The sequence below is a fragment of the Podarcis liolepis genome (genome assembly GCF_965112155.1).
Source record: "Podarcis liolepis genome assembly, chromosome: 9".
Classification (NCBI taxonomy): Eukaryota; Metazoa; Chordata; class Lepidosauria; order Squamata; family Lacertidae; genus Podarcis; species Podarcis liolepis.
Genome location: NC_139564.1, coordinates 70,786,340 through 70,812,078, shown reverse-complemented (window position 1 = coordinate 70,812,078; position 25,739 = coordinate 70,786,340). Strand labels below are relative to the sequence as shown.

The window sequence follows — 25,739 nt, the reverse complement described above, 5'->3', positions numbered from 1 at the left end:
CGGAAGCTGACTGCCCACAGGACACAATCTAGGTAACAACAACAAGAAAGGAGGTTTCAAGTTTATGCAATGCTGTGAATTCTAGTGGTTTTGCTATCTGAATCTCGTCCTTCTTTCGCATGCATAAAAAGAATGGAAATCTTAAGGCCAGATCCAGCCTGGGCAGATGCAGTCGCAGCTGCTGTTTGCCTAAATGCTGGCAACAGTCCTGTGCATATTATTATTATTTGCCACCCTTCATCACAAGATCACAGGACGGTTTGCAGGAAAAAAATATTAGGTAAAAACACAAGTAAACAGTCAAAACAGAAGCAACAAAACAATAAACCCCCTCCCATAAGCACATTTAAATGGATGTAGAATATTAATCAGCCTTATGAAAAAAAAACAAATACAAAATGACATATAACAATTAATAACAATTTAAAACCACCCCACTCCAAATAACCAACACCCACCCAAGTTAAAACCATTAAGCCATAATCTGTGGAGGACTTAACATTATTGCTCTATAATTCTGGGCCATGAAGAAGAGACCTCACACTCTCTCACTCAAAATGCAGAATGTTATTATCAATAATAATAATTTCATTTCTATACTGCTTTTTATTTTTAGAGGGAGGGAATCTATTAATGCTACAAATCTGGGAGTTTGAACCCCAGCGAGTCTAGTTAGCAGGAAACAGGCCACCGCCTGCAACTTTGGCATTTTGGCCAACGGCTGGATTCCGCAGAGGGCAACTTCATTCTTGCAACCTGCTTTTAAAAACAGAAGAGAACGGCGTTGCTTGCCGAAACTCAAACCCGACCAACGACCAAATACTTACAGCCGGCTTTTGTAGGCACTGGTCGATAATTCCCTCCATCCGCCTTTTGACAAAATGCAAGGACTTCTGAGGGTAGTATGGAAACAGCAACGGGCTTTCTGGAAATAAAGAGGCCAATTAATTACGCTTGGATGAAGTTAGATGGACCTGTGAACAGAAACGCTGTTTCCCCAATTCACTCCTATTAAGGCAAACATTGCCAACAAAGGTCTGTATAGTTAAAGCTATGGTTTTCCCAGGAGTGATGTATGGAAGTGAGAGCTGGACCATAAAGAAGGCTGATCGCCGAATAATTGATGCTTTTGAATTATGGTGCTGGAGGAGACTCTTGAGAGTCCCATGGACTGCAAGAAGATCAAACCGATCCATTCTTAGGGAAATCAGCCCTGAGTGCTCACTGTGAAAACAGGATGTCAAAAACTGGGTTCTGAAAGGAAAATATTTTGGTACAGCATACTTCTTAGGGTTGTGTCTGTGCTAGATACATCCAACTGGTGGAAATGAAATTCGCATTCAAATGTCACAATTTCATCTAAAGAAATCAGTTATTAGTGAAAAAGCAACCTAAGATTATATTACAGAGACTGGATGAAATGTTTAAATGGAAGGACTGGGTGATTTAAGTTTGGCAGCTCCACCTCAACTGCCTTCCCCTTTTGAACAAACACACTTGCTAAGAACAACACAAATTGCTAAATCTATACTGTGCCATATTAAACAACTGTACTTGAATGCTTGCAGCCTCATCATCTTCAGCTCATCAGGTAATAAGAGAATGAAGTACCTTTGAGATGGTTGCTATTTTGGAGGAAGTTAAACCATTGGTTTCCTTCTGTGTTAGGTGGGGACACGAGGTCATCGTCCTCATCTTTCAAATACTGGAGAGCAAGACAAGACAAGTTTATATCTCAACGATGCTGGGAAAATATGACCAGACCTTCCGATTTCAAATAGATAACCTACTAAAGAAAGTTTTGTGACCTTTCTCTTAGGGCTTTAGAATGTGTTTTATTTTCCAGTAATCAGTTTACTCAAAATAACCTGTTATCTTAGTTTATCAGAGATGGTTGTAAACCTTTGCTCTATGAAACTATCATCTACAACTAGACACTCGTAATTGTGAGGAGTCACCGTATTTTTTGCTCTATAAGACGCACCAGACCACAAGACGCACCTAGTTTTTGGAGGAGGAAAACAAGAAAAAAATATTCTGAATCTCAGAAGCCAGAACAGCAAGAGGGATCGCTGTGCAGTGAAAGCAGCAATCCCTCTTGCTGTTCTGGCTTCTGGGATATCTGCGCAGCCTGCATTCGCTCCATAAGATACATTTCCCCTTACTTTTTAGGAGGAAAAAAGTGAGTCTTATAGAGCAAAATATATGGTAATTAAATGAGCAATTTGTTCACTCTCCTTCATGAAGAATCCAGAGTAAATGGAAGTGCTTGTGTATAATTATGTATTCCTTAAATTTGACATAGTAAATGCTTTTTAAAAAAGTTTTTTGGGACTACTGTTCTCTCAAAACAACTTTTTAATTTACCAAGGGATTTACAGAGAAATTCTGCAAGTGTCTACTCTGAAGTAAGCCTCACTGAGTTTAATGACACATACTTTTGAGTAGACATTTATAGAATGTCACTGTAAATCTTTCGGAGAAAAGAATAACTCTCCCTCCCTCCTGCTTGCTGCTTTTCCCTGCAACTTGAACCCTCATCTTTGCAGCTGCTCAGAGGCTGAGCTGTTAAAAAAACCTTCAGGGGACATAAAATGTCTACTGTTCTTAAGACTTTTGGCAATCCCAATGTTTTCTTCAAATCTGTTAAGGCGGAAATTCTAAGCATAAAAAGGTAAAGGGACCCCTGACCATTAGGTCCAGCCATGGCCAACTCTGGGGTTGTGGTGCTCATCTCACTTTATTGGCCGAGGGAGCCAGCGTACAGCTTCCGGGTCATGTGGCCAGCATGACTAAGCCGCTTCTGGCAAACCAGAGCAGCGCACAGAAACGCTGTTTACCTTCCCGCCGGAGCGGTACCTATTTATCTACTTTGACATGCTTTCGAACTGCTAGGTTGGCAGGAGCAGGGACCAAGCAACGGGAGCTCACCCCGTTGCAGGGATTCGTACCGGCAACCTTCTGATCGGCAAGTCCTAGGCTCTGTGGTTTAACCCACAGCGCCACCCATGTCCCAATTCTAAGCATACTTGCTAGGAAATAAATTCCTCCAAAGTCAACGAGATCTTTCCCCCTGAGTAAATCAAGTAGGATGGAATGACCGATCCTTTGCAATGTGGTACATCTTCTGCGAATGCTATCTGGGGAGATCTGGGTCTGCTATTAAGCTATTAGCAAGCCCAGTTCTCTTCTGTTAATCTTTTACACTCTTCTGCAAGAGGGTGACTCATGAGATCACTTCTGTGATGCAAGGCAGAGGTCAGAAATGGAAACCCCCCCCCCCCCAGAGTTGCTGCACATCTAAAGAACAGAGAAGAACTGGAGGGGGGGCGCGTTGCAAAGGTTCCAGAGTAGTTTAATGCTGTATTGTGTTTTTAATATTTGGTTGGCAGCCGCCCAAAGTGGCTGGGGAAACCCAGCCAGATGGGTGGGGTATAAATAAAAAATTATTACAGTGGTACCTCTGGATGCGAACGGGGTCTGTTCCAGAGCCCCGTTCGCATCCTAAAGCGAACGCAACCCGCGTCTGCGCGTGTCGCGATTCGCCGCTTCTGCGCATGACATCATTTTGCGCGTCTGCGCATGCGGCGAAACCAGAAAGTAACGCGCTCCGTTACTTCCGGGTCACCGCGGAGCGCAACCCGAAAATATTCATCCAGAAGCTACTTCAACCCGAGGTATGACTGTCTTATTATTATTATGTGACAGTTTCTGCCGTGTGTGAGTTATGTAAATAGGTACGAACAGCGTTTTGATGAAGGATCATTTAAGTCACACCTGCGTCAAACTGGAGCCACTTGTACCCAGCCATCATCAGAACAGCCGACAGCATCCCCCAGGCCAGTTACATTTCTAAACCACACGGAAGCACTGAGAAAATTCATGCATATTCTGGGGCTTCAGAGGAACACACAATATAGGCCAGCAGTCAGTGAGACGCCTCAAGGAAGCCCGTTAGCAAAGTCTGAAGGCCCTCACCTATTTTTGTTCTCAAAATTATTTCGATTTACCGTATGTTGTTATAAATATTGAGTGTAAGGAGTGGGAAAGCTTGTCAGTGAAGCACATTCGTTCACATAAATTCATCTGATTTGCTTAAACGGATTCCAGAATGCTGAATGTGGCTTTACAGAGCGATAGGCTATCCCTGCCATGAGCTCCGACCTGCAAAATATATTTCCTTCAGCAGCTCATTTGCCCACCTCCCTGTCTTAACAAAGAGACTTGATTCATTACCTGACCAACTCTTTCTACATTAAAGTATTTCCCTTTACGATTGTAGAGCTCAGGTGCCTAAAACAAAAACAAACAAACATGGAATGCAATGTATATTTTATTTTAAGTGGAAACGTGAAGAATTATTAAGATAGCTAACTTCCAAGGTCCCACATTCAATTATATCACAGCCTCGGTGGCATATGTATCAGAAGGAGGCAACTTAGTTTCCAAATACCCCCAGGCCTTGTGATCTGCAGTTGTTGGTGAAATAGCGCAGAGCCTTCTCCACAGTGGCACCCAAATTATTGAACTGCCTCCTGCTGGAGGTATGATTGGCCCCCTCAGTACTGTCTTTTAGGTACCTTTTTAAAAATACAGTAGATTTATTATTCTAGTTAAGAGAACAGAAACGCACAAACACACACGTGTATATATTTGAGAAACACTACATATAGCAACTTTATACTATATAGATTACATGGATAACTGTTGCCCTGGAATGTTATCATTCCAAAATAAAATAAAGACCATTGCTCTATCCGTTCATGACTTTCTCTGCTATGGTACATCAGTTTGGTCATTATTCCAGGCATCCCCATTTTTCCATTCCATTCTGAAACTAAAGGGGTTGCATTTGTGTTCAAGCTTTTGCAAGAAGTACTCCCACAGCAGAAAGCAAATGTAATGTTACTTCCAGGTCCTCTTCCTGTACTGGGTTCTTACAATAACTGAATAATGGCATATTGGGTTATCCAATTATTTCAGTGCTGAAATTACAAATTATCCTCCCCAAAAAATAGGTGTATTGTGTCTTCAACATTTACTCAGTACTGCTAAGTGTATTTGACTTAATCTGTGTTGTGTTAAGAACTATTTGTATAGTAACATTTTATAGATTCCCCCAGTACCATGGATATAATCTTGGTAGTAACTTAAGTCTTCTAGATTCTTTTAAAAAGCACATTTATTTCCTCAAGCTGTGGGAAAAGCTGAGCCACTATAGTTTTACCTGTTTTGAGTCTGAAATGTTCTCTGTCATTAATTTGTATTACTATCAAGTTTTATTTTGTTTTAAGATGTTTCACAGTTATGTTCATATAGTGTTATAGACCACCCTGAGATTTTTGGAGGAAGGGTGGTCTATAAATAAATCACAATAACCCAAATGCACATTTCTTTCTCCCTTCAAATGTATGAGCAGAAATCTGCTTTCTAAATTCAGGTCTCCTTTGCTGACCTGAACAGATGTATCTGTTTGCTTTCACTTGAAAGAACAAAAACTCAAATTCAGCTAGATCATGTGCAAATGTAATAATTTACTCACAGTAGCCAGTCAAATTAAAAAAACTTACCTCATTGAAATGTTCAGTAAGAAAATCGGCAACAAAAGTGATATCTTTCTGAGTCATCTTTGAGAAACAAGAGGGGGGGAAATCCACATTTTAAAAATCAGCTGCCAAAATTCTGCAAGCAGCAACATCAAAATTAAAGTCTTTCTCTTTAAAAGAACATGAAAATTACTGAATATAAAATAATTATGCAGTAGCAGATCAAACAACAAAACACAACCCTAATTAACATTAAAATGTCAATAATACTCTGTGAGCAACCATGTCAATTTTATTCTTTGTCAATATTTAATTTAGTTAAGGGGGCTAGATATCACTGGATTGCCTTTTTTGTTGTTGTTGTACATTTCTAATTTGATAGGGTGTAATGGTATTGCCTTTAAATACATGTAGGAAATGGAACATACATGACAGAGCACAGAAATACTACCTTGTTCAGCTCTGGAGGGACATGATCTTCTGACATCCTCAGCATGGCTGGAAAATTAAAAAAAAGAGAGAGATTACCAGGACAGCGCAATAATTTCCATTCCACTGCCCTTGCTTCCAAAAGAGAGAAGATTTCACCAAAATACAGCAATGATAAAACACAGTAATTATACCCGCTTGAAAATGTCACAACGGCAGCAGCAGCAACATGCCATAGTTATTTTTTTCTGTATCTCTTTGTGTAAAATACGAAGGACTACTTGCTCAGGGGCAATATTTAAAACTCAAAAGACCTATCAACATTGCCAGCTCTGGGAGGATGAGATGGACAATAACTTGCTCTCCCCTAAACCCCCTCACTCCAAGTGGAAAACTTAAGACTATTCTGCCCCCCCCCTTTCTCAGTTCCACTTGTCCTTCTTCTTGAAAACCCAGCCCTTCTGGGTGCAGGAAGGAAACACTGGGAGACCAAGGCTTCCCCTCCACAGCCCTAAGCTATCTTCAGAAAGGAAATGGATGGCATTTCCTATTTCATGATGTCCCTGTTGGTGGGAACTAGGCGACTCCACATAAACAAGTCTTTACTTTTTTTCTCCTCAGAAATGAAAGGCAGCCACACAACCTATTTACTTTGGTTGGGTGGCTTCCTTTCATTTCTGAGGGGGAAAAAAGTAAAGACTTGTCTACGTGGAGTCACCTAGTAAACGACCCCTGGACAGTTAAGTCCAGTCAAAGGCGACTATGGAGTTGTGGCGCTCATCTTGCTTTCAGGCCGAGGGAGCTGGCGTTTGTCCACAGAAAGCTTTCCGGGTCATGTGGCCAGCATGACTAAACCGCTTCTGGTGCAACAGGACACCATGATGGAAGTCAGAGCGCATGGAAATGTTATTTATCTTCCCACCACAGTGGTACCTATTTATCTACTTGCACTGGCGCGCTTTCAAACAGCTAGGTTGGCAGGAGCAGGGACCAAGCAACGGGAGCTCACCACATTGTGGGAATTCGAATCACCAACCTTCTGATTGGCAAGCCCAAGAGGCTCAGTGGTTTAGACCACAGCGCCACCCGCATCCCCTTACCCAACCTATTACGGCAGAACTAACTATGCTCCCTGGTGGCAAATAAGCTAATAAGATTCAGATCTATCCCTTCATGTGCGTAGGTTTCCATTTTTCAGTTACGCTTCATGAAATCGAACCCTGGTTTATATCATTAGCACTAATTTTTCCTCACCTACATATAGCCACCGAAAAAAAGCTTTAAAGTTCTTCATACTGCTGTCTATAACTCTGTAGAAAGAAAGAATAGAAAGGGCATTAAAACCTATTCCAAATGCTACCCGGACTGAAAGGTGTTTCTAAAGCCCACCTCCCTCGTTAGAATTTCCTTCCATGTGAGCAGTTCCACACGCTGGAAGGTACGTCATCACTGCAATATCATTAATATAATGCAACCTTATAAATATGTTCATCAGATGTTACTAGCTTGCAACCTTTTTGCTAGTCTGTTCCACTTCTATAGAGAGAGGAGTGAGAGGGATCTTTCACTCATCTAGCAGACTTCTTGTTGAAATCTTCATTTTTACGCAATATTATAAGGTCCAGGATTCAGTCCCTTTCTGCATCTGTCCAGAGAGAAGGGATGGAATATTCCATCCTTCCTCTGCCAACCTGCCAGCGTGTAATTCCATGTACATATGCAATTCCTGACCTCTTCTGGCTAGTAGGCTAGTGCTTAAATACAAGTATGATATAGTGCTTCTGAAAAGTCATAGTGCTGCTTATGCACTGTATCAGTAATATTTACAGCAAAATATCAAAAAAACGAAGATCATGGCCACTAGTCCCATCACCTCCTGGCAAACAGAAGGGGAAGAAATGGAGGCAGTGAGAGATTTTACTTTCTTGGGCTCCATGATCACTGCAGATGGTGACAGCAGCCACGAAATTAAAAGACGCCTGCTTCTTGGGAGAAAAGCAATGACAAACCTAGACAGCATCTTAAAAAGTAGAGACATCACCTTGCCAACAAAGGTCCATATAGTTAAAGCTATGGTTTTCCCAGTAGTGATGTATGGAAGTGAGAGCTGGACTATAAAGAAGGCTAATCGCCGAAGAATTGATGCTTTTGAATTATGGTGTTGGAGGAGACTCTTGAGAGTCCCATGGACTGCAAGAAGATCAAACCTCTCCATTCTGAAGGAAATCAGCCCTGAGTGCTCACTGGAAGGACAGATCCTGAAGCTGAAGCTCAAATACTTTGGCCACCTCATGAGAAGAGAAGACTCCCTGGAAAAGACCCTGATGTTGGGAAAGATGAAGGGCACAAGGAGAAGGGGACGACAGAGGACGAGATGGCTGGATAGTGTCTTCGAAGCTACCAGCATGAGTTTGACCAAACTGCGGGAGGCAGTGGAAGACAGGAGTGCATGCTCTGGTCCATGGGGCCACGAAGAGTCGGACACAACTAAACGACTAAACAACAACAATTGGTCAGGATCATCACAGAAAGGTGATGACTAAGTTGTACAGACTAAGTTGTATTTTGGACAACAACAAACTTTTGCTCCCAACATTTCAACAGGAAACCGAAGTCTAAAAATGCTTTGCATCCAACAAGCTAGATGAATACGTACTGAAGCAACTCATTTGCTTTAAGGATGAAGGAGCCCACCGCAGTAATAGCTTCTGTAAAGAGAGAACAGTTATTTAACATCAGCTGAGTTGGCAATCAACACGCTAGCCAGAAAGCTAATAATATGTACCTTCGATTCCTGTTGCGTCCAGTCCAAGAGACTCATACTTTTGTTTCCACAATGCCATTCCTTTCAGTTCACTGAGATGGTAAAGCAAAGCCTCAGAGCCGCTATCAAAGCAAGGCAGCAAAAACATTTCAGTGAAGGAGTTGCCATCACACTCTACAATGCATCATTATTAAAGAATAATAATCTGGAATATTTGACAGACTGAAGGAAACCAAGCAAAATACAAGTGATTTATAGTTTATATATGATGTTTGGTCCACGGTTACTCCTGACATGAGAAAACTTGGTATACTTATTTGTATAGCAGTATTCTTGTTTATAAAACCCAATAAAATAAATAAGAAAGAAAGAAAGATGTTTGGTTTCATTCTGCTTTTAATTTTAATGTTGCTTTATTATGCCATCAGCTAACTTGACAGCTCCACAGTTATGCTTTGCTGGGGCAAAAGTTAAAAAAACAAGTAAGCTCAAGTTCTGCATAACTAGGTTGTTACTCCTATAGTGTGATATATGAATGTTAATAACACTTCATGCAGACTCAATGAAATCAATAAATCCACTGATTTCAAGGGGTCTACTCTGAAAACGGCTAATGTTGGTTATCACTCCTACTCAGCCCAAGCTAGGATTTCTTTGCATAAGTGAGAAGTATTTTAGCAATTTTTCTTCCGTGGAACAGGAAGGTGGCGGTGATATTTCAACTGACTTCAGCATCAAATGTATTTGAGTTTTCTCGGTTCCATAAGTTCCTATATTTATTTGTGTCTCTCTCAACACAGCAGGAGATGTTACCTTTGCAAGTGACTTATGACAAGCTTCTGAATACTGGAATAAGAGGATTCCATGGACTGGCCAAGTTTCTTTAAGCCCTGTTGGAAGAGACTTTGTTTTTAGCAGCGTAGGTCAATCAAAAGGCAGTAACAGTATTTTAACATGTGCACTAGTATACCTTTACTGTGAGCTGATTCATAAGCAACGCCTGAAGTTCAAGGCTGTATAGGGAAAACAACAACACCACAAACAAATTTCACTTTGATTGTGAGCACAACGCAGTACACAACTCTGATGAAAAACAACTTCCTGCGCAGTACCTTGCTTTGCCCCATAACAGCAACTGCATAAATTCGTCTTGAACTGACGTCGTCGTGTTCTTTTCCTGCAGATTGAAGGTGACAGTACAAACACATTTAATTGTGATTCAAGGACCCGTTCCCCGCTTGGGAATAATAAAGACACATGGACACAGCATATTAGGTTAATGGGCTAGAAAAGGCCACAACTTTATTGATTACAGCATGTGAGAGGTATTGGCTTAGGCATTGGACAACCGCAAATTTTGACTCCATCCACTCAGAGAGGGGTGAGCCTGATGACGGTAAACCACCAGTAGGGGAGCCTGTTGATGCAAATACAACTATAAGCTCTCCCCTGTTGTCACCGGGGGTCGTGCCATGGCCCCCAGCCGCACAGGACATCGGACAGGATCCACGACCGCCGGATTCCTTTAACGGAATACCCAAAAGTGAAGGGGTAGGCGATGGCCACACCTTGCCCTTCCATACACCAACAACCTATTCCAATGCCTAACCGCCAAATACCAAGAAAGTTGTGACGATTGCTATGAGGTAGGCGGAAAAAACCAAAAGGCCGGTGCCAATTTGACAATTGGAAAAAACTCCTACCAGGCCCCCCGGGCAACCGCGGCGACCAATCACAGGTCCATAGCAAGGTCAAGCGAACAGCTAAGCCCTAAAGGGAGTGGTGGGTGGGTGACTTGAGGAGATCGGCAGTGCAATGGTGGGGAGAGCTGGCGCGGCCGCATTTGAGCGGCTAAACGACGCCCCCGAGCTGCCACCCGATTGGGTGTTCTTCTGGGGGGCGTGGCACACCAGTGATGGAGCAGGGCAGGGGCCGGCACACACCCTGCATAATGCGGGAAACTGTTCTCGCTCACAATTTATCAGTCTTTGGCCTAGGGAAGGGGTTACTTCCATACCTAAACAACGAGGAGTTTACCAGCTCATGGATGAAAATTATGGTTAGAAAAGCAACTGCGATTCCTTTTTCACAAAAAAGGAATGGCAAGACAAACAGTTAAGAGTATATTGAACTGGCTAGATTAACAGAGGAATTAGAGAGCACACTAGACAAGAATTTCAAAAAGCATGGGGGAAACGCAGAGAATACTTCACAAAACAGTGCCCTAAAATTCATACCTGGCTTGTTTTGATTCATGTCTGCAGGAGACTTTGTGGATATTTAAGTTATAATTAGAAAAATCTTAATAATTATTCATAAACGAAACAGCCTATAAGAAGTAAATAAGGAGGACAGATACTGGATAAAGGAAGTCTTTTATTTGGTTGTTTGTATTGTTGTATGTTATGCTTATTGTTTGTTATGTTTGTGTTTAATGAGGACGGATTTCTGTATTGGTGGTGGGGGGTTTATGTTATGTTGTAAATAAAATTTCCAATAAAAATTTAATTAAAAAAAGGGGAGGAGCAACTTTGATTGGTATGCCACCTTTTCTCCTGTACCATCTGGGCTACTATACCACCCTTGAATCGCTGAGGCAAAGGCTCTGGGAAATATCACATAGTGATCTCAGTCTCATGTTATCTGTGGCCCATGAGCAGTAGGAATTCACTATGGGTTCAATTTTCAGACACCTGCATATCTTAGAAATTTGTCTGTACCAACATATCGCCACCTTTTCACCAAAGCCAGATTAAATGTATTCCCATCAGAAGTGCTGGATGGCAGACTGAGGGGCATCCCTTATCAAAATAGGATCTGTGTATGCTCTCAGGATGTCGACTGCATGAGGCATATTTTATTGCATTGCGGACAATATGAACAAGCTAGAGAACTATTGATTCAACCACTATTGGCAAATCGGCCAGGTCTATCTGAAGCCTACTATACGAAATATCTTCTGTACGACAAGTACAGTACGACAGTGGCCGTGGCAAAGTTTCTTTCAGTAGTTATACGAATCAAAGATCAACATACCCATGACTAAACAAATAACGCTTTGGTTTTCCTTCCCTGGGGGGTTGTCTGTAAGAATCTGTATTTTATTCTGAATCTATTTTATGGGTTGTTGGACCGCAATAAAGATTATTATTATTATTTAATTATCCATATATAATAATTTATTGTTTATACCCTGCCCATCTGGCCAGGTCTCTCCAGCCACTCTGGGGGGCTCCCAATAGAATATTAAAAACACGATAAAACATCAAAAATTAAAAAAAATTCCTCACCCTCTAGACCAGGCATGGGGACACGGTGTCATTATAAGTGGACTACCTAGTCTTGAACATTGTCTGCGACAATAACCTGTTCCTATTCTTCACATGGGAAAAATATTACGAGAAGCAGTATTAAAATAACAATGACCTGAATTGGAAGAGTTTTCACAATACCTGCACAAATTTGGTTAGCCGTGAATCCATCTGCATCAATATTTCTTCCCAGGCTTCACACATGCATGTCAGCGACAGCTTTATATACTGTTTACAAACAGAGAAAGGACAGAAATGCCTACCTTTTTCTATAGTATTGGAAACAAATGCAATTTTGCAGAAAGAAATCTGCCGTATTAATTAAATTCAATCAACCTTTATGCATGGTTTTCATTAAAATATTTTAAAATTGCATAGTACCATTACTATCAAAACCAGATAAATGCATTTTAAAACTGCATAAAACCAATGTTTATCATATATATAAAAAATCCCTTCTTTCCTCCGATCCTAAAGGTACCCCTGCCCGTACGAGCCAGTCGTATCCGACTCTAGGGTTGTGCGCCCATCTCACTTAAGAGGCCGGGGGCCAGCGCTGTCCGAAGACACTTCTGGGTCACGTGGCCAGCGTGACGAAGCTGCTCTGGCGAGCCAGCACCAGCGCAGCACACGGAAACGCCGTTTACCTTCCCGCTAGAAAGCGGTACCTATTTATCTACTTGCACTTAGGGGTGCTTTCGAACTGCTAGGTGGGCAGAAGCTGGGACCAAAAGACGGGAGCTCACCCCACCACGGGGATTCAAACCGCCGACCATGCGATTGGCAAGCCCTAGGCACTGAGGTTTTACCCACAGCGCCACCCGCGTCCCAGGCGTCCTCCGATCCTAGATTAAGTTAAAATGGAATTAAAACACACTGGCAGCCTGATCCTCACAACATTTACTTGGAAGTAGTTCAAGGAAACTTATCCTTAGAACAACAGTCGAATTTTCTCAAAGATGGATCAATTTAATCTAGACAAGTTGAACTAAGTGGATTTAATCCAGTGGGGCTGCAAAATGGGCCAGAGAATTTTAATACAGTACCTGCAGGAGAGTTGAAATGTGTGTGAATTTTCTAGCCATTCGGGTGACTTCTGGTAAATAGGTTGAGAGCAAACTGGTGTCCAACTATAGCAGGAAGAGAATAAAATTATAGCCAGAGGAAATTACACCACCTGGGTCTATCTGAGCAGCCCCACATATAATGCAAACAGTATAATGCATTCCAGTAATCTAACCTAGAATGCAGATGAATCCCAAGCCAGAATTAAGATTGCCGGAAGAAATATCAACAACCTCAGATATGCAGATGACACAACCTTGATGGCAGAAAGTGAGGAGGAATTAAAGAACCTTTTAATGAGGGTGAAATAGGAGAGCACAAAATATGGTCGGAAGCTCAACATCAAAAAAACGAAGATCATGGCCACTGGTCCCATCACCTCCTGGCAAATAGAAGGGGAAGAAATGGAGGCAGTGAGAGATTTTACTTTCTTGGGCTCCATGATCACTGCAGATGGTGACAGAAGCCACGAAATGAAAAGACACCTGCTTCTTGGGAGAAAAGCAATGACAAACCTAGACAGCATCTTAAAAAGCAGAGACATCACCTTGCCAACAAAGGTCCGTATAGTTAAAGCTATGGTTTCCCCAGTACTGATGTATGGAAGTGAGAGCTGCACCATAAAGAAGGCTGATGGCCAAAGAATTGATGCTTTTGAATTATGGTGCTGGAGGAGACTCTTGAGAGTCCCACGGACTGCAAGAAGAACAAACCTATCCATTCTGATGGAAATCAGCCCTGAGTGCTCACTGGAAGGACAGATCCTGAAGCTGAGGCTCCAATACTTTGGCCACCTCATGAGAAGAGAAGACTCCCTGGAAAAGACCCTGATGTTGGGAAAGATTGAGGGCCCAAGGAGAAGGGGATGACAGAGGATAAGATGGTTGGATAGTGTTCTCGAAGCTACCAGCATGAGTTTGACCAAACTGCGGGAGGCAGTGGAAGACAGGAGTGCCTGCCGTGCTCTGGTCCATGGGGTCACGAAGAGTCGGACACGACTAAACGACTAAACAACAACACATATAATGCGTTCCAGTAATCTAACCTAGAGGTTACCAGATCATAGGCAACAGAAGTTAAACTCTGCTTGCCCAGATAGGGGCAGGAATTAAATTAGTCCCATTTTTCAGCAAAAGGTGAAAATGCACAAGGTTTTCTCTAAGAAAAGATTAGAAGGTATGGCCTTTTATTTTTGATGGGGAAACTTATAAAAACTTATGAAACTTATTTTTGATGGGGAAACTTATAAAAACTTATGAAACTTATAAAATGCCATCCCAGCAAGCCAAATTTTAACACAGTTGCTCAGAAACATTCCGAATACATCCACTGTAGAACGGAACTGACAAGGATGATTTACCCAAAAAAACAACCCAGAGCAAAACATTGCCGAAAAGTATTTCTGCAGCTTTACTCACTTGGAAGTATGTTATTTCTGGCTCACTTTCTGGAGAAACTTCTACTTTTGTAATAACCGACAGGGATTTCAAGTCACTTGATAAGCACAAAGCAAGGCAAGAACCAGTCACCTACAAGAAAACAATGCAAAGGTTATACACCTAATTTTCTTAGTATTGAGGAACGAATCACGTTTCATACAATTAAAACTGTATAGTTCTTGTAAAAAGAAAATCAGATAGGTGGGACTTGGGGAATCCCACTTAACAATGTTTAGAAAAATAAGGATATGACAAGAATTTGTTTGTATTGCTTGTCTTTTCTGTTTGTGTTTTTTATTTGTGTTATAAAATGAATAAAATTTTTTGGGGGGGAAATAAAACTGTATAGTTCTTTTCCTCCCCAGTTTCAAAAGCACATCTCTGAGTCCACAGGATTGCAGCCTGTGTGCATTTGCTAAAATCCGTTTAAAATACTATTACACCTCACTGAGAGCAAAAAAAAAAAAAGGTGTACAGTGGTACCTCAGGTTACATACGCTTCAGGTTACACACTGTGCTAACCCAGAAATAGTACCTCGGGTTAAGAACTTTGCTTCAGGATGAGAACAGAAATTGTGCTCTGGCAGCGCGGCAGCAGCAGGAGGCCCCATTAGCTAAAGTGGTGCTTCAGGTTAAGAACAGTTTCAGGTTAAGAGCGGACCTCCGGAATGAATTAAGTACTTAACCCGAGGTACCACTGTACTTTTTTATTTACCATTAAAGAAGCTCGTCTTAATTGTACAGTGCAGAATTGGACGTTTTGATTAGGGTTGGCGTGTTTTCTTTTTCCATGTGTGCATGTAGGGATGTGGGAGCCTAGAAGGAAGAAATAACTTTGGGGAGGGAATTTCATATCTTTAGAGCGGTCGAGTATGTGCGGTGGAGAGGCGTCTTTAAATGTTGCACGATAGCACTACAAATATAGCTTTTTTCCAGTATAAGGATGCAGTGAAAAGAAAAGGAGTTACATTCTTGTCAGTCTTGTGCAGGGGAGGAGGAGGAGGAGTTTGGATTTGCTACCCTGCTTTATCACTACCCGAAGGAGTCTCAAAGCAGCTAACAATCTCCTTTTCCCTTCCTCCCCACAACAAACACTCTGTGAGCTCTGTGAGGTGAGTGAGGCTGAGAGACTTCAGAGAAGTGTGACTGGCCCAAGGTCACCCAGCAGCTGCATGTGGAGGAGCGGGGAATCGAACCCGGTTCACCAGATTACGAGTCCACCACTCTTAACCACTACACCACACTGGCTCTCAGGGGGGTTGTGGTTCAGCGGCAGCTGATCTACTTTGCCTGCAGAAGTTCGCCGGTTTAATTTTTCAAGAGCCAACTCTCTCCTTCCATCTTTAGAAGACTGACTTTTAACATTCAGGAGCGGGATTTATCTAAGAAGATCTATTGGAAAGCTGTGGAGCCACGCTCTGCAGAAGTATGGTGGCAGTTGCAAGACCTACTCACCCCCGTTACTGTAGCTATCTTGTACATCCCATAAGCGTAGATCTCGATAAACCCAGAATTGCCCCCAAGAACCAGAGCATTCAGCCTAAAGTTTAAAAGAGAGAGATAATCAGGGCACGGAAATTAAGAAGCACCCTTATACATTAGCAATCCCACCTGCCTGTTTATCTATTTAAAATATTTATACAACAGCCTTCATAAAAATATTATTATTATTATTATTATTATTATTATTATTAAGCATTACGTGACATTTACAGAAGGTAAAATTACAATTCTTTGGTTTTCCAAAAGCAGTAGACCAGTCGGCAGCCAGACTAGTGACTGGGAGTGGCCGCCGAGACCATGTAACACCGGTCTTGAAAGACCTACATTGGCTCCCAGTACATTTCCGAGCACAATTCAAAGTGTTGGTGCTGACCTTTAAAGCCCTAAACAGCCTCGGTCCAGTATAGCTGAAGGAACATCTCCACCCCCGTCGTTCTACCCGGACACTGAGATCCAGCGCCGAGGGCCTCCTAGCGGTTCTCTCACTGCGAGAAGCCAAGTTACAGGGAACCAGGCAGAGGGCCTTCTTGGTAGTGGCACCCGCCCTGTGGAACGCCCTCCCACCAGATGTCAAAGAGAACAACAACTACCAGACTTATAGAAGACATCTGAAGGCAGCCCTGTTTAGGGAAGCTTTTAATGTTTGATGTATTATAGTATTTTAATATTTTTTTGGAAGCCGCCCAGAGTGGCTGGGGAGGCCCAGCCAGATGGGCAGGGTATAAATAATAAAATTATTATTATTATTATTATTATTATTATTATTATTATTATTATTATTAAGCTAAATGTTGTCCAGTCGCAAAAATTATAGATTTGAATTCCTTACACTCAAAATGTATTTTTAATACTTAAGATATTTGTAAAAATTAAGTTTCACCCACTAAAATGACATGTCCTATTAGTGTGCCTTTTACCCCAAGCTCAGGTTGAGACGGAGGGAAGTGTAAGGCAACGTACTGTTTAAAAACAAAAGCTGCCTGCATGGTTCTCCCACTGCTTATCCCCCAGAAACTGATATTAAGACGTTTACCGCCTCTGAACCTGAGGAGTCGGAGAGTTTAGCTCTTGTGCTCAGCAGCCCTTGATGGATTTCCACTCCGCTAATTTGTCTTACTTTCTTTTAAAGCCATTTAAGTCAGTGCACGTCGCCACAGCTTGCGGGATTTGCAAGATGGGAAGTGAGCAAAAGTGCAACAGGCAACAATTCAGATCCAAAGGCCCCTTCTAATATTTTCATATTTTCGTTCCCAACTTCAGAAACACACCAGAGCCAAAACAACTAAATGCTGCCCTCCGCTGATCAACCGAGGAAAGTAGTCTTCTCAAACTTTCCGTTGCTGTTGGACTGTCATTGCATTCTCCCGAACCCTTTGTTGTGTTGGCTTGCGGTTAATGGGAATTAACATAAACTGGAGCACTTAGATGAGAAATTTCTTCTAGAATCCCCCAAATTATTTGGTTCTTATAGGGACAGAACTAGGGACGCAGGTGGCGCTGTGGGTTAAACCACAGAGCCTAGGACTTGCAGATCAGAAGGTCAGCGGTTCGAATCCCCGCGATGGGGTTAGCTCCCGTTGCTCAGTCCCTGCTCCTGCCAACCTAGCAGTTCAAAAGCACGTCAAAGCGCAAGTAGATAAATAGGTACCACTCTGGCGGGAAAGTGAATGGCGTTTCCGTGCACTGCTCTGGTTCGCCAGAAGTGGCTTAGTCATGCCACATGACCTGGAAGCTGTAAGGCGGCTCCCTTGGCCAATAAAGCGAGATGAGCGCCGCAACCCCAGAGTTGGCCACGACTAGACCTAATGGTCAGGGGTCCCTTTACCTTTATAGGGACAGAACTACCTAAATTGTATAGAAATTTATTCATGTATGTGACTATAGCAGCAAGAATGTTACTCTTCCCCAAATGGAAAGAAGCAGAAGTCCCAGCAAAGGAAGAATGGATACTGGAACTTATGGAATGACGAAACTGACCAGAAGAATAAGAAATCAAGATAATGGGTTTATTGAATATTTACAGATAAACTGCAAGCAGATAAAAACACTGGCAGGATTATTGTAATAACCTGGCGATTCCCTCGCTGCAGGAAGTGAGGTTACAGGGAACCAGGTAGAGGGCCTTCTCGGTAGTGGCGCCCGCCCTGTGGAACGCCCCTCCATCAGATATCAAGGAAATAAACAACTATCTGACTTTTAGAAGACATCTGAAGGCAGCCCTGTTGAGGGAAGTTTTTAATGTTTGATGTTTTATCGTGTTTTTAATATTCTGTTGGGAGACTGGCTGGGGAAACCCAGCCAGATGTGCGGGGTATAAATAATAAATTATTATTACCTGAAGTTTCATAAGAGTTTATACTTAAAGTAGATAATTAAATGAGCCAATTAAATGAATTTGGACATGCAGAAGATATTAAAAAATAAATTAAGGAACCACAAGAAGAGGGGGAAGGAAGTCAAACTTTGAAATGCTAAAATGATTGTAAAATTAATGAAATGTATGAATTTGAAACATATAAATAAAAAATTTTTTTTAAAGGAAATCAGAATTTCTTTCATTCTCGGTATCAACAACATAATTTGGAAAGCTGTTTGTTTGCTATGCATTTGGACACAATTTAAGAGATTGTAACAAAATTTTGCATGATGGGCTGAATGTTTCAAAACTGCCCTGGTTAGTTGTTTGTGTGTGTTTCTGGCTTCTTAGAATTCCCAAGCAACTGATTCAAGGCTGCTGGTTGTACATAAACCAAATTAGAATAAAAATAAATAAATTACCTGACATCTCCCATGAGTTTCATAATCTCATCAGATTTTTCTTCACTGAAACATAATAGTTTAAAATGTCAGTTACAAAACGAAACATGTTATGTCCTCATAACTAAAAAGGAAAAGATAGAAACAGAAAATGAGCCTCACCTGAAAATTTTTGCAGTGGTACTGTAGCTACGTTTAAAAAAAAGGGGGAAATGTCAGCACATTCAATGATATCTTCTTAGTAAGAATCACACGTTCATGTAGGCCATAGAAGGACAACCGTACGCATGTCTTCTCATAAGTGTGCAGATGATTGCAGCCTTACTTTGGACGCAACCTTCATGTAACTCAATGGTGTTTACTTTTGAGTAGACGTTCTTAGCAGTAGCATAAAGAAGTAGAACAGGCTTCCTCAACCTCGGCCCTCCAGATGTTTTGAGACTACAATTCCCATCATCCCTGACCACTGGTCCTGCTAGCTAGGGATCATGGGATTTGTAGGCCAAAAACATCTGGAGGGCCAAGGTTGAGGAAGCCTGAAGTGGAAGATGCCTGGCAACCAAGTCACATGTTTTTTTATGGTATCAATGGAAACCAACACAGTAAAAACGTTCAGGATCAACTTCAGAAAATGAAATTTATACATAAAAAATAAGCTTCAGTTGTTTATCTATTCAGAAGGCCTGCAAAAACCTATGTGGTGGACCTGTAAAAGGGTAAAAGAGTATTGGGAAATAATCCATAATGAATGGGGGAAAATGTTTTAAAGTACTTTAAAAACAAACAAACCTGAGTCCTTTCTGTTGGGGATAATTCAGATGGAAATTCCAGGTGTCAAAAAAGACAATTAATATATGTCACTACCGCGGCCCGTGTTTTGTTAGCCCCAAAATGGAAAACGAGCGAGGTCCCAACCAAAGAAGAATTGCAACTTAAACCAATGAAATATGAGCATCTTATAGAATAAGAGAACAAGAAGAATGCATGTTTAAAGAAGATTGGAAAATGTTTATATGGGGGGGGGAGAGAATTGTATACACCTGAAAACGTTGGCAGCATTAAGATAACTTCAAGAGTGTAAATAAATTTTGATAGATTTAATAATGGACTACTGAATGGTTTAGTTTGTGTAAAATATGCAGGGGTTCATGATATGCAAAAGGAACCATGGAAAGAAGGGGGGAAGTCATTGATATTTTACAGTTGCTTAAATGAATATTTTTAAGACCCCACCCCACCCCACAGATAACATAGCTTGAAAGCTCAACACTTACTTCTTCGGCAATGCTGGTAGTTTTGGAAGAAGAAGATTAGACTCGTCCTCCGCATTATAAAAGGAAGTGAGAACACTGAAAGGGAAGATAAAAAGGCTCTTTCGGTTATGCCAAAACTAATATGACAAAAAAAATTGACAGGTTGGAAAGTCAGATAGAAAGTAATACCATATTCTAAAATGTCTGGCCTTTCTTCTAAAAATAGCTGTATTTAAATACAGTTCTTTCACAGGAGTTATCAAGCTAAGTTAAATTTAAAAATGTGGAAGCGCCATCAGTTATGCAATAGGCAGTCTCTTACTCTGGATTAGCTTTCACACGGCACAGATATGCTTCTATGGTTTTTTAAACACAGTCCCTTCATTTCTAGGTTATTGGATTTTGGTTTCCTTTAAGTATAGGACATATTACTGAACTTTTTTTTAAGGCACAGATGGAGACTAATCTTCATTTAAAAATCCCAGCTGTTTATGTTGCAAATCGTGTGACAATTATATCAATACAATGGATAATGTCCAATGAATTCATACTCAAAATAGACCAACTGAAATCAATGGACTTAAAAGTTCATTGAGTTCTGCTCCAAATAAAAGCTCATCAGATACCAACCAGTATTAAAAGTAACTTATATTAAAACCCAATACAGTGGTACCTCGGGTTAAGAACTTAATTCGTTCTGAAGGTCTGTTCTTAACCTGAAACTGTTCTTAACCTGAAGCACCACTTTAGCTCCTGCTGCCGCTGCACGATTTCTGTTCTTATCCTGAAGCAAAATTCTTAACCTGAGGTAATATTTCTGGGTTAGCGGAGTCTGTAACCTGAAGCGTATGTAACCTGAAGCGTATGTAACCTGAGGTACCACTGTAGTCGTACACGTAATTATAATGCAACGGAATACAGAGGAAGTTCAAACTTCCCAGAAAGCTAAAGAAAGCTCTCAATTTTTGTAAATTTGCAAATGTTTTCCCGTTTGGCAACTGCAAGCGATTTGCACCAGAGGTTGCCAGATGAATGGCCCTCATTCTGTGCCTCGCTCCTACCTGCTTTCTTCTGTAACCTCCATCCAGTGCATATAAGTGATAGGAGCATCTACCGAGAAAGAATGGAGGCTCTCTGGTTTCTCCACGTCACACAAGATAACTTGCTTAGTATCCGCAAGTGCAAAAGCCAAAACTGCAGAAGGAATGGGGAAATGGTAAATACACAATGCACAAGAGACCACCTCTTTGGTACATGCCAGTGATGAAAAGCAATGGACATAACAAACCATGGTTGAAGCAAACTGTGACCTTAACATATGAGAGTGCTGGAGGTGAAACAGTTAAACAGGTTACCCTATCAGAACCCAGGGGGTGGAGTCAGAGGGACTATAAAACCAGCTCTGGGAAGGGTGAAGGAAGAGTTTTTTGGGAGTTGGGTGGTTGGCTGGAGTGGGAGTGAATTGGGATAGAGTCTGTGGATAGGTTGAGTTAGTGTAGAGAAATAAGCTGAGTCAGGAACAGTTAGGGGCTAGGAAGACAAGTAAATATCTGAGAGGTGGTTGAGGGAGTGAGAGAAGGTAGCGGAAGTTATAGGTCTGGATAGGCACCCCATGAATATAATTGACTGATACTATTTATGAAACCACACGCTTGTTAAACTGCAATAAATAAACAGAAATTTATGTTCCAATTTAACCCTGACTGGATTCAGTATTTTACCAGGTAGGGCCTGGGTAGCGGCAGCGAGAAATCAAGTGGTGGCACAGGGATCAATAGACGGTGAAAAGTCCGGGGACCCTGTGTGATCGCTACACAAACCATGGTTGAACGCAAACCAAAACCATCACTTGCTGTTGGTAAAACGCCAAACTGAGCTGTATTATCAAAGGATTGCCGTTTTCAGGGTTAGCATTGTCAGCTTTTTGAGAGTGAATGAATGACACGTTCCTTCAATTTAAAATTTAAACAACTATGAATAATCATAGTTTAGAGGTCCTGGGCCCTAAGGAAGTCAGATTATCCTCCACCAGGGCCAGGGCCTTCTCAGTGATGGCTCCAACAGAATGCTCTGTCCCATGAGACCAGGGTCCTGCAGGATTTAACTTCCTTCCACAGGGCCTATAAGACAGAGCTATTCCACCTGGCTTTCAATTTGAACTTAGCCTGATCTTTTTCCCCCCCTTCCTTCCCTCCCCTTTTTTATGAAGATTACCCACTCTGGGATCCCACAGCTAATTCTCCCCTGGTCTCCTCGCTGGCCCAAATAGGATTAATTTAGCCAGCTAGCCCTGGTGATCATCTAATGTTTATTGGATGGATTTCCCCCCCTAAATTGATTTTGAATTTTGAATTTATTGTTATTTACGTTTTATACTGTATTTTATGCTGTTTTTGTTGCATCAATTAAGTGTTTCAAATTTATTGTTAGCCGCCCTGAGCCTGGTTTTCTGAACCAGGAAGGGCAGGGTATGTATGTATGTATGTATGTATGTATGTATGAATATATGAATAAATAAATAAATAAATAAATATTATTAGCTATTTGTTGCACATTACTTTTGCCATCTGGCCTCCACGCAAGGGCCGTCACTTCTTTCCCGGTGCTTTCGCTGGGTGGCAAACTCCACAATCGCTGGAAGTTTGCAAGGCGATGAAGCAAAACCTAAAAAAGGCATTGAGAAGAATGGTAGAAACATTCAAACTTCCTCTCTACAAAGAAAGCAGAGTACAAAAGGAGGCTGTGATTTTATGAAACAGCTTAAGAAAATGCAGTTAAAAAAAGAAAAGAAACCTGATTTGGACATAAGGTATTTGCAATTACCTTTTCCCCAAAAACACACACAGAAAAGCTTATATTCTAATCTAGAGGAAATAGTCTACTGCCCGGTCAGATGAGATCTGATGTATCCTAGCTGATTTTATCTGGTACAGTCCAATAGCTTTTATTAGATTTTTCAAAAATTGTTCTTAAAAATCTAGGTTTGGATTGGGAGTGCATGGGATGAAGGGGGTAACAAAATCAACTAGGCTTTCCTTGCTCCCGTTTTTTAAAACATTAAGTAGTGCTAGCTACTTGTTTGAAAGAAGAATGTAGAAATTAGCATGCCCTTCCCAATATTTGTTTCCAGAACTGTTTTGAAGCAAAGCCTTACTATGATAACAAAATGCTAACTTTTAATCACAAACTTACTTTCTTCAACCAACTGAGAGATCATATAAATTTTCTGGTGGGTTTTCTACAAATGTGCCCCTCTTGCCATTTGAAAGCAGACTTAAGTTTCAAAAATGTTTGTTAATGTGTGTGTGTGTTTTTCTGTTCCATGCATGAGTTTTCCATTAATTTCCTTCGACTAGCATCTAACTTATTAAATGCCAATAAAATCTTAAAATGCAAAAAAGAAAAAAGTTTTATTCACAACTCTGGAGATATTTTAATGACATATTATTTTTACAAATATTATGATTCTTGCTCCCATAAGGTAGATGCATGTTAGGGTATAAGAAAGCAGCAAGACAATCGCTTGGTAATTGCCATCTCATGTAGCTGACAGATCAGGTTCCATCTTGTGTTATGTTATAAAGGATTCACAGAACTATTTTTTAAACTAACTCGTTTCAGACCAGACTCAAGACTTTTCAAAAGTTTACCACTGTTACATACTGTTCTCTATAGTGCATTCGATCACCTTACCTCTCCAACTTTGTTTGCAAGAGCGATCAAATCCCTCTTGGGAGACCAGGCCATAAAAATTACTTCTTGAGGAAGCTGTTTTTCCCCAACCTGCCGAAAAGCAGGCATAGCGGCAGCGATGACTCCCCAGAAGCAGGACAAATAATACAGATCGGATATGTGGTGGACCTGTAAAAGGGTAAAAAGAATATTGGGAAAGAATTTATAATGGAAAATGAGCGAGGTCCCAGCTAAAGAAGAACGACAACTTACAACTGATGGAATATGCAGACCTAAGTTATAGAATAAGAGAACAAGAAGAGCATATGTTTAAAAAAGATTGGAAAACCTTTATTGAATATATGGGGGGATTGTGTACATTTGACAACGTTGGCAGCATTAAGATAAATTCAACAGTGTAAATAAGTTTTGATGGAAGTAATAATGGAGACTGGAGACACAATGAGGCTGAGGTACATTCTATCATATGTGGTAGACTTGTAAAAGGGTAGGAGAGTATTGGGAAATAATTTATAATGAATTGAAAAAAATGTTTAAAGTACTTTTCCAAAAAAACCCCCACAAAAACCCAGAGTCCTTTCTGTTGGGGATAATTCAGACTGAAATTCCCAGGTGTCAAAAAAGGCTATTTATGTATGCCACTACTGCAGCCTGTAAAAGGGACGCAGGTGGCACGGTGCTGTAAACCAAAGAGCCTAGGGCTTGCTGATCGGAAGGTCGGCAGTTTGAATCCCCGCAACGGGGTGAGCTCCCGTTGTTTGGTCCCAGCTCCTGCCCGCCTAGCAGTCTGAAAGCACGTCAAATGCAAGTAGATAAATAGGTACCGCTCTGGCGGGAAGGTAAACGGCGTTTCCGTGCGCTGCTCTGGTTTGCCAGAAGCGGCTTAGTCATGCTGGCCACATGTACGCCAGCTCCCTCGACCAGTAAAGCAAGATGAGTGCTGCAACCCCAGAGTCGGCCACGACTGTACCTAATGGTCAGGGGTCCCTTTGCTGCAGCCCGCGTTTTGTTAGTCCAAAAATGGAAAAGAGCGAGGTCCCAACCAAAGAAGAATGGCAACTTAAGTTGACAGAATATGCACAACTTGCGGACCTAACTTCTAGAATAAGAGAACAAAAAGAACGTAGGTTTAAAGATCGGAAAACCTCTACTGACTATATGGGGGGAGGGAATTGTGTACGTTTGAAAACGTTGGCAGCATTAAGATAAATTCAACAGTGTGGTTAAGTTTTGATGGATGTAATAATGGAACACTGAATGGTTTCATTTATGCATTTATGCAGGGATTTATGTTATGCAAAATGAACCATGGAAAGAGAAGAAGGGAAGTCATATATAAATATATATATATATAGAGAGAGAGATGTAAACTCTATACCTGGTGATGCCACTTCTCTCCTTTTTTGCAATCGCAAGGGGTGCTCTTGGAGGTTTGGGCCGCTCTCCTGCGCCTCGGTCGATCCGGTTTACCCAAAGCCAGCAGCTGCTCCCTTTGCCATCGCTAGGACGCACCCGGCGCCCAGAGATCCCGTCCCTCGGAGATCCAGTCCTCCAGCCCCAAGCGCTCCGTTTCTCCCGCGCAACCTGCGCCGGCAGAAAAGGCCCAGCCTCCGGAAGCGGCGTCGCTTCTCCTCCGGTGGGGAAGGAAAGGGGAGTGACTCCGGAGCGGGAGGCGGGCTTTGCGCGCTCTCCAAAACCGCCCACCAGGCTGGGCGCGCGCTTCTGCTTGGCTGCGCCGCTTCGGAAAAGGCGGGGGGGGTGTGTCTTTTTACAGACCTCCCCCCTTTATTATCATTATATATCATTACTATTCTATTAGTATTACAGATTGTGATGTACATTAGGATGACTAGTTTTATGTGTACCTCGCCTTTTCCCCCTGACCAGGGCAGCTTACAGATGAAAAGAACAGCTGGAAACGCAATGGACGAACTGGAGGAATCATTTTTAAAAAACTATTAAACTATTAAACATTAATG

At 41.6% G+C, this 25,739-nt stretch overlaps 1 protein-coding gene across 1 annotated transcript in view; it reads right to left on the bottom strand.

The window, feature by feature from the left end:
- Positions 1-25,411, bottom strand: part of ANAPC4 (anaphase promoting complex subunit 4) — a 36,002-nt gene extending 10,591 nt beyond the window's left edge. Inside the window, exons 1-22 of the mRNA XM_083460468.1 lie at positions 25,139-25,411; positions 23,761-23,928; positions 22,626-22,731; positions 21,129-21,261; positions 20,089-20,163; positions 18,977-19,003; positions 18,836-18,880; positions 16,010-16,094; positions 14,534-14,644; positions 13,097-13,180; positions 12,192-12,278; positions 9,852-9,916; positions 9,710-9,752; positions 9,553-9,629; positions 8,761-8,861; positions 8,632-8,683; positions 7,230-7,285; positions 5,998-6,044; positions 5,571-5,627; positions 4,237-4,293; positions 1,612-1,705; positions 828-925 (exon numbers count right to left, since the gene is read on the bottom strand). Coding sequence (XP_083316594.1) covers positions 828-925; positions 1,612-1,705; positions 4,237-4,293; positions 5,571-5,627; positions 5,998-6,044; positions 7,230-7,285; positions 8,632-8,683; positions 8,761-8,861; positions 9,553-9,629; positions 9,710-9,752; positions 9,852-9,916; positions 12,192-12,278; positions 13,097-13,180; positions 14,534-14,644; positions 16,010-16,094; positions 18,836-18,880; positions 18,977-19,003; positions 20,089-20,163; positions 21,129-21,261; positions 22,626-22,731; positions 23,761-23,868 — 1,608 coding nt within the window. The 5' untranslated portion in view covers positions 23,869-23,928; positions 25,139-25,411. The remainder of the gene's footprint in view (positions 1-827; positions 926-1,611; positions 1,706-4,236; positions 4,294-5,570; positions 5,628-5,997; positions 6,045-7,229; positions 7,286-8,631; positions 8,684-8,760; positions 8,862-9,552; positions 9,630-9,709; positions 9,753-9,851; positions 9,917-12,191; positions 12,279-13,096; positions 13,181-14,533; positions 14,645-16,009; positions 16,095-18,835; positions 18,881-18,976; positions 19,004-20,088; positions 20,164-21,128; positions 21,262-22,625; positions 22,732-23,760; positions 23,929-25,138) is intronic.
- Between the last annotated feature and the right edge of the window lie 328 nt (positions 25,412-25,739).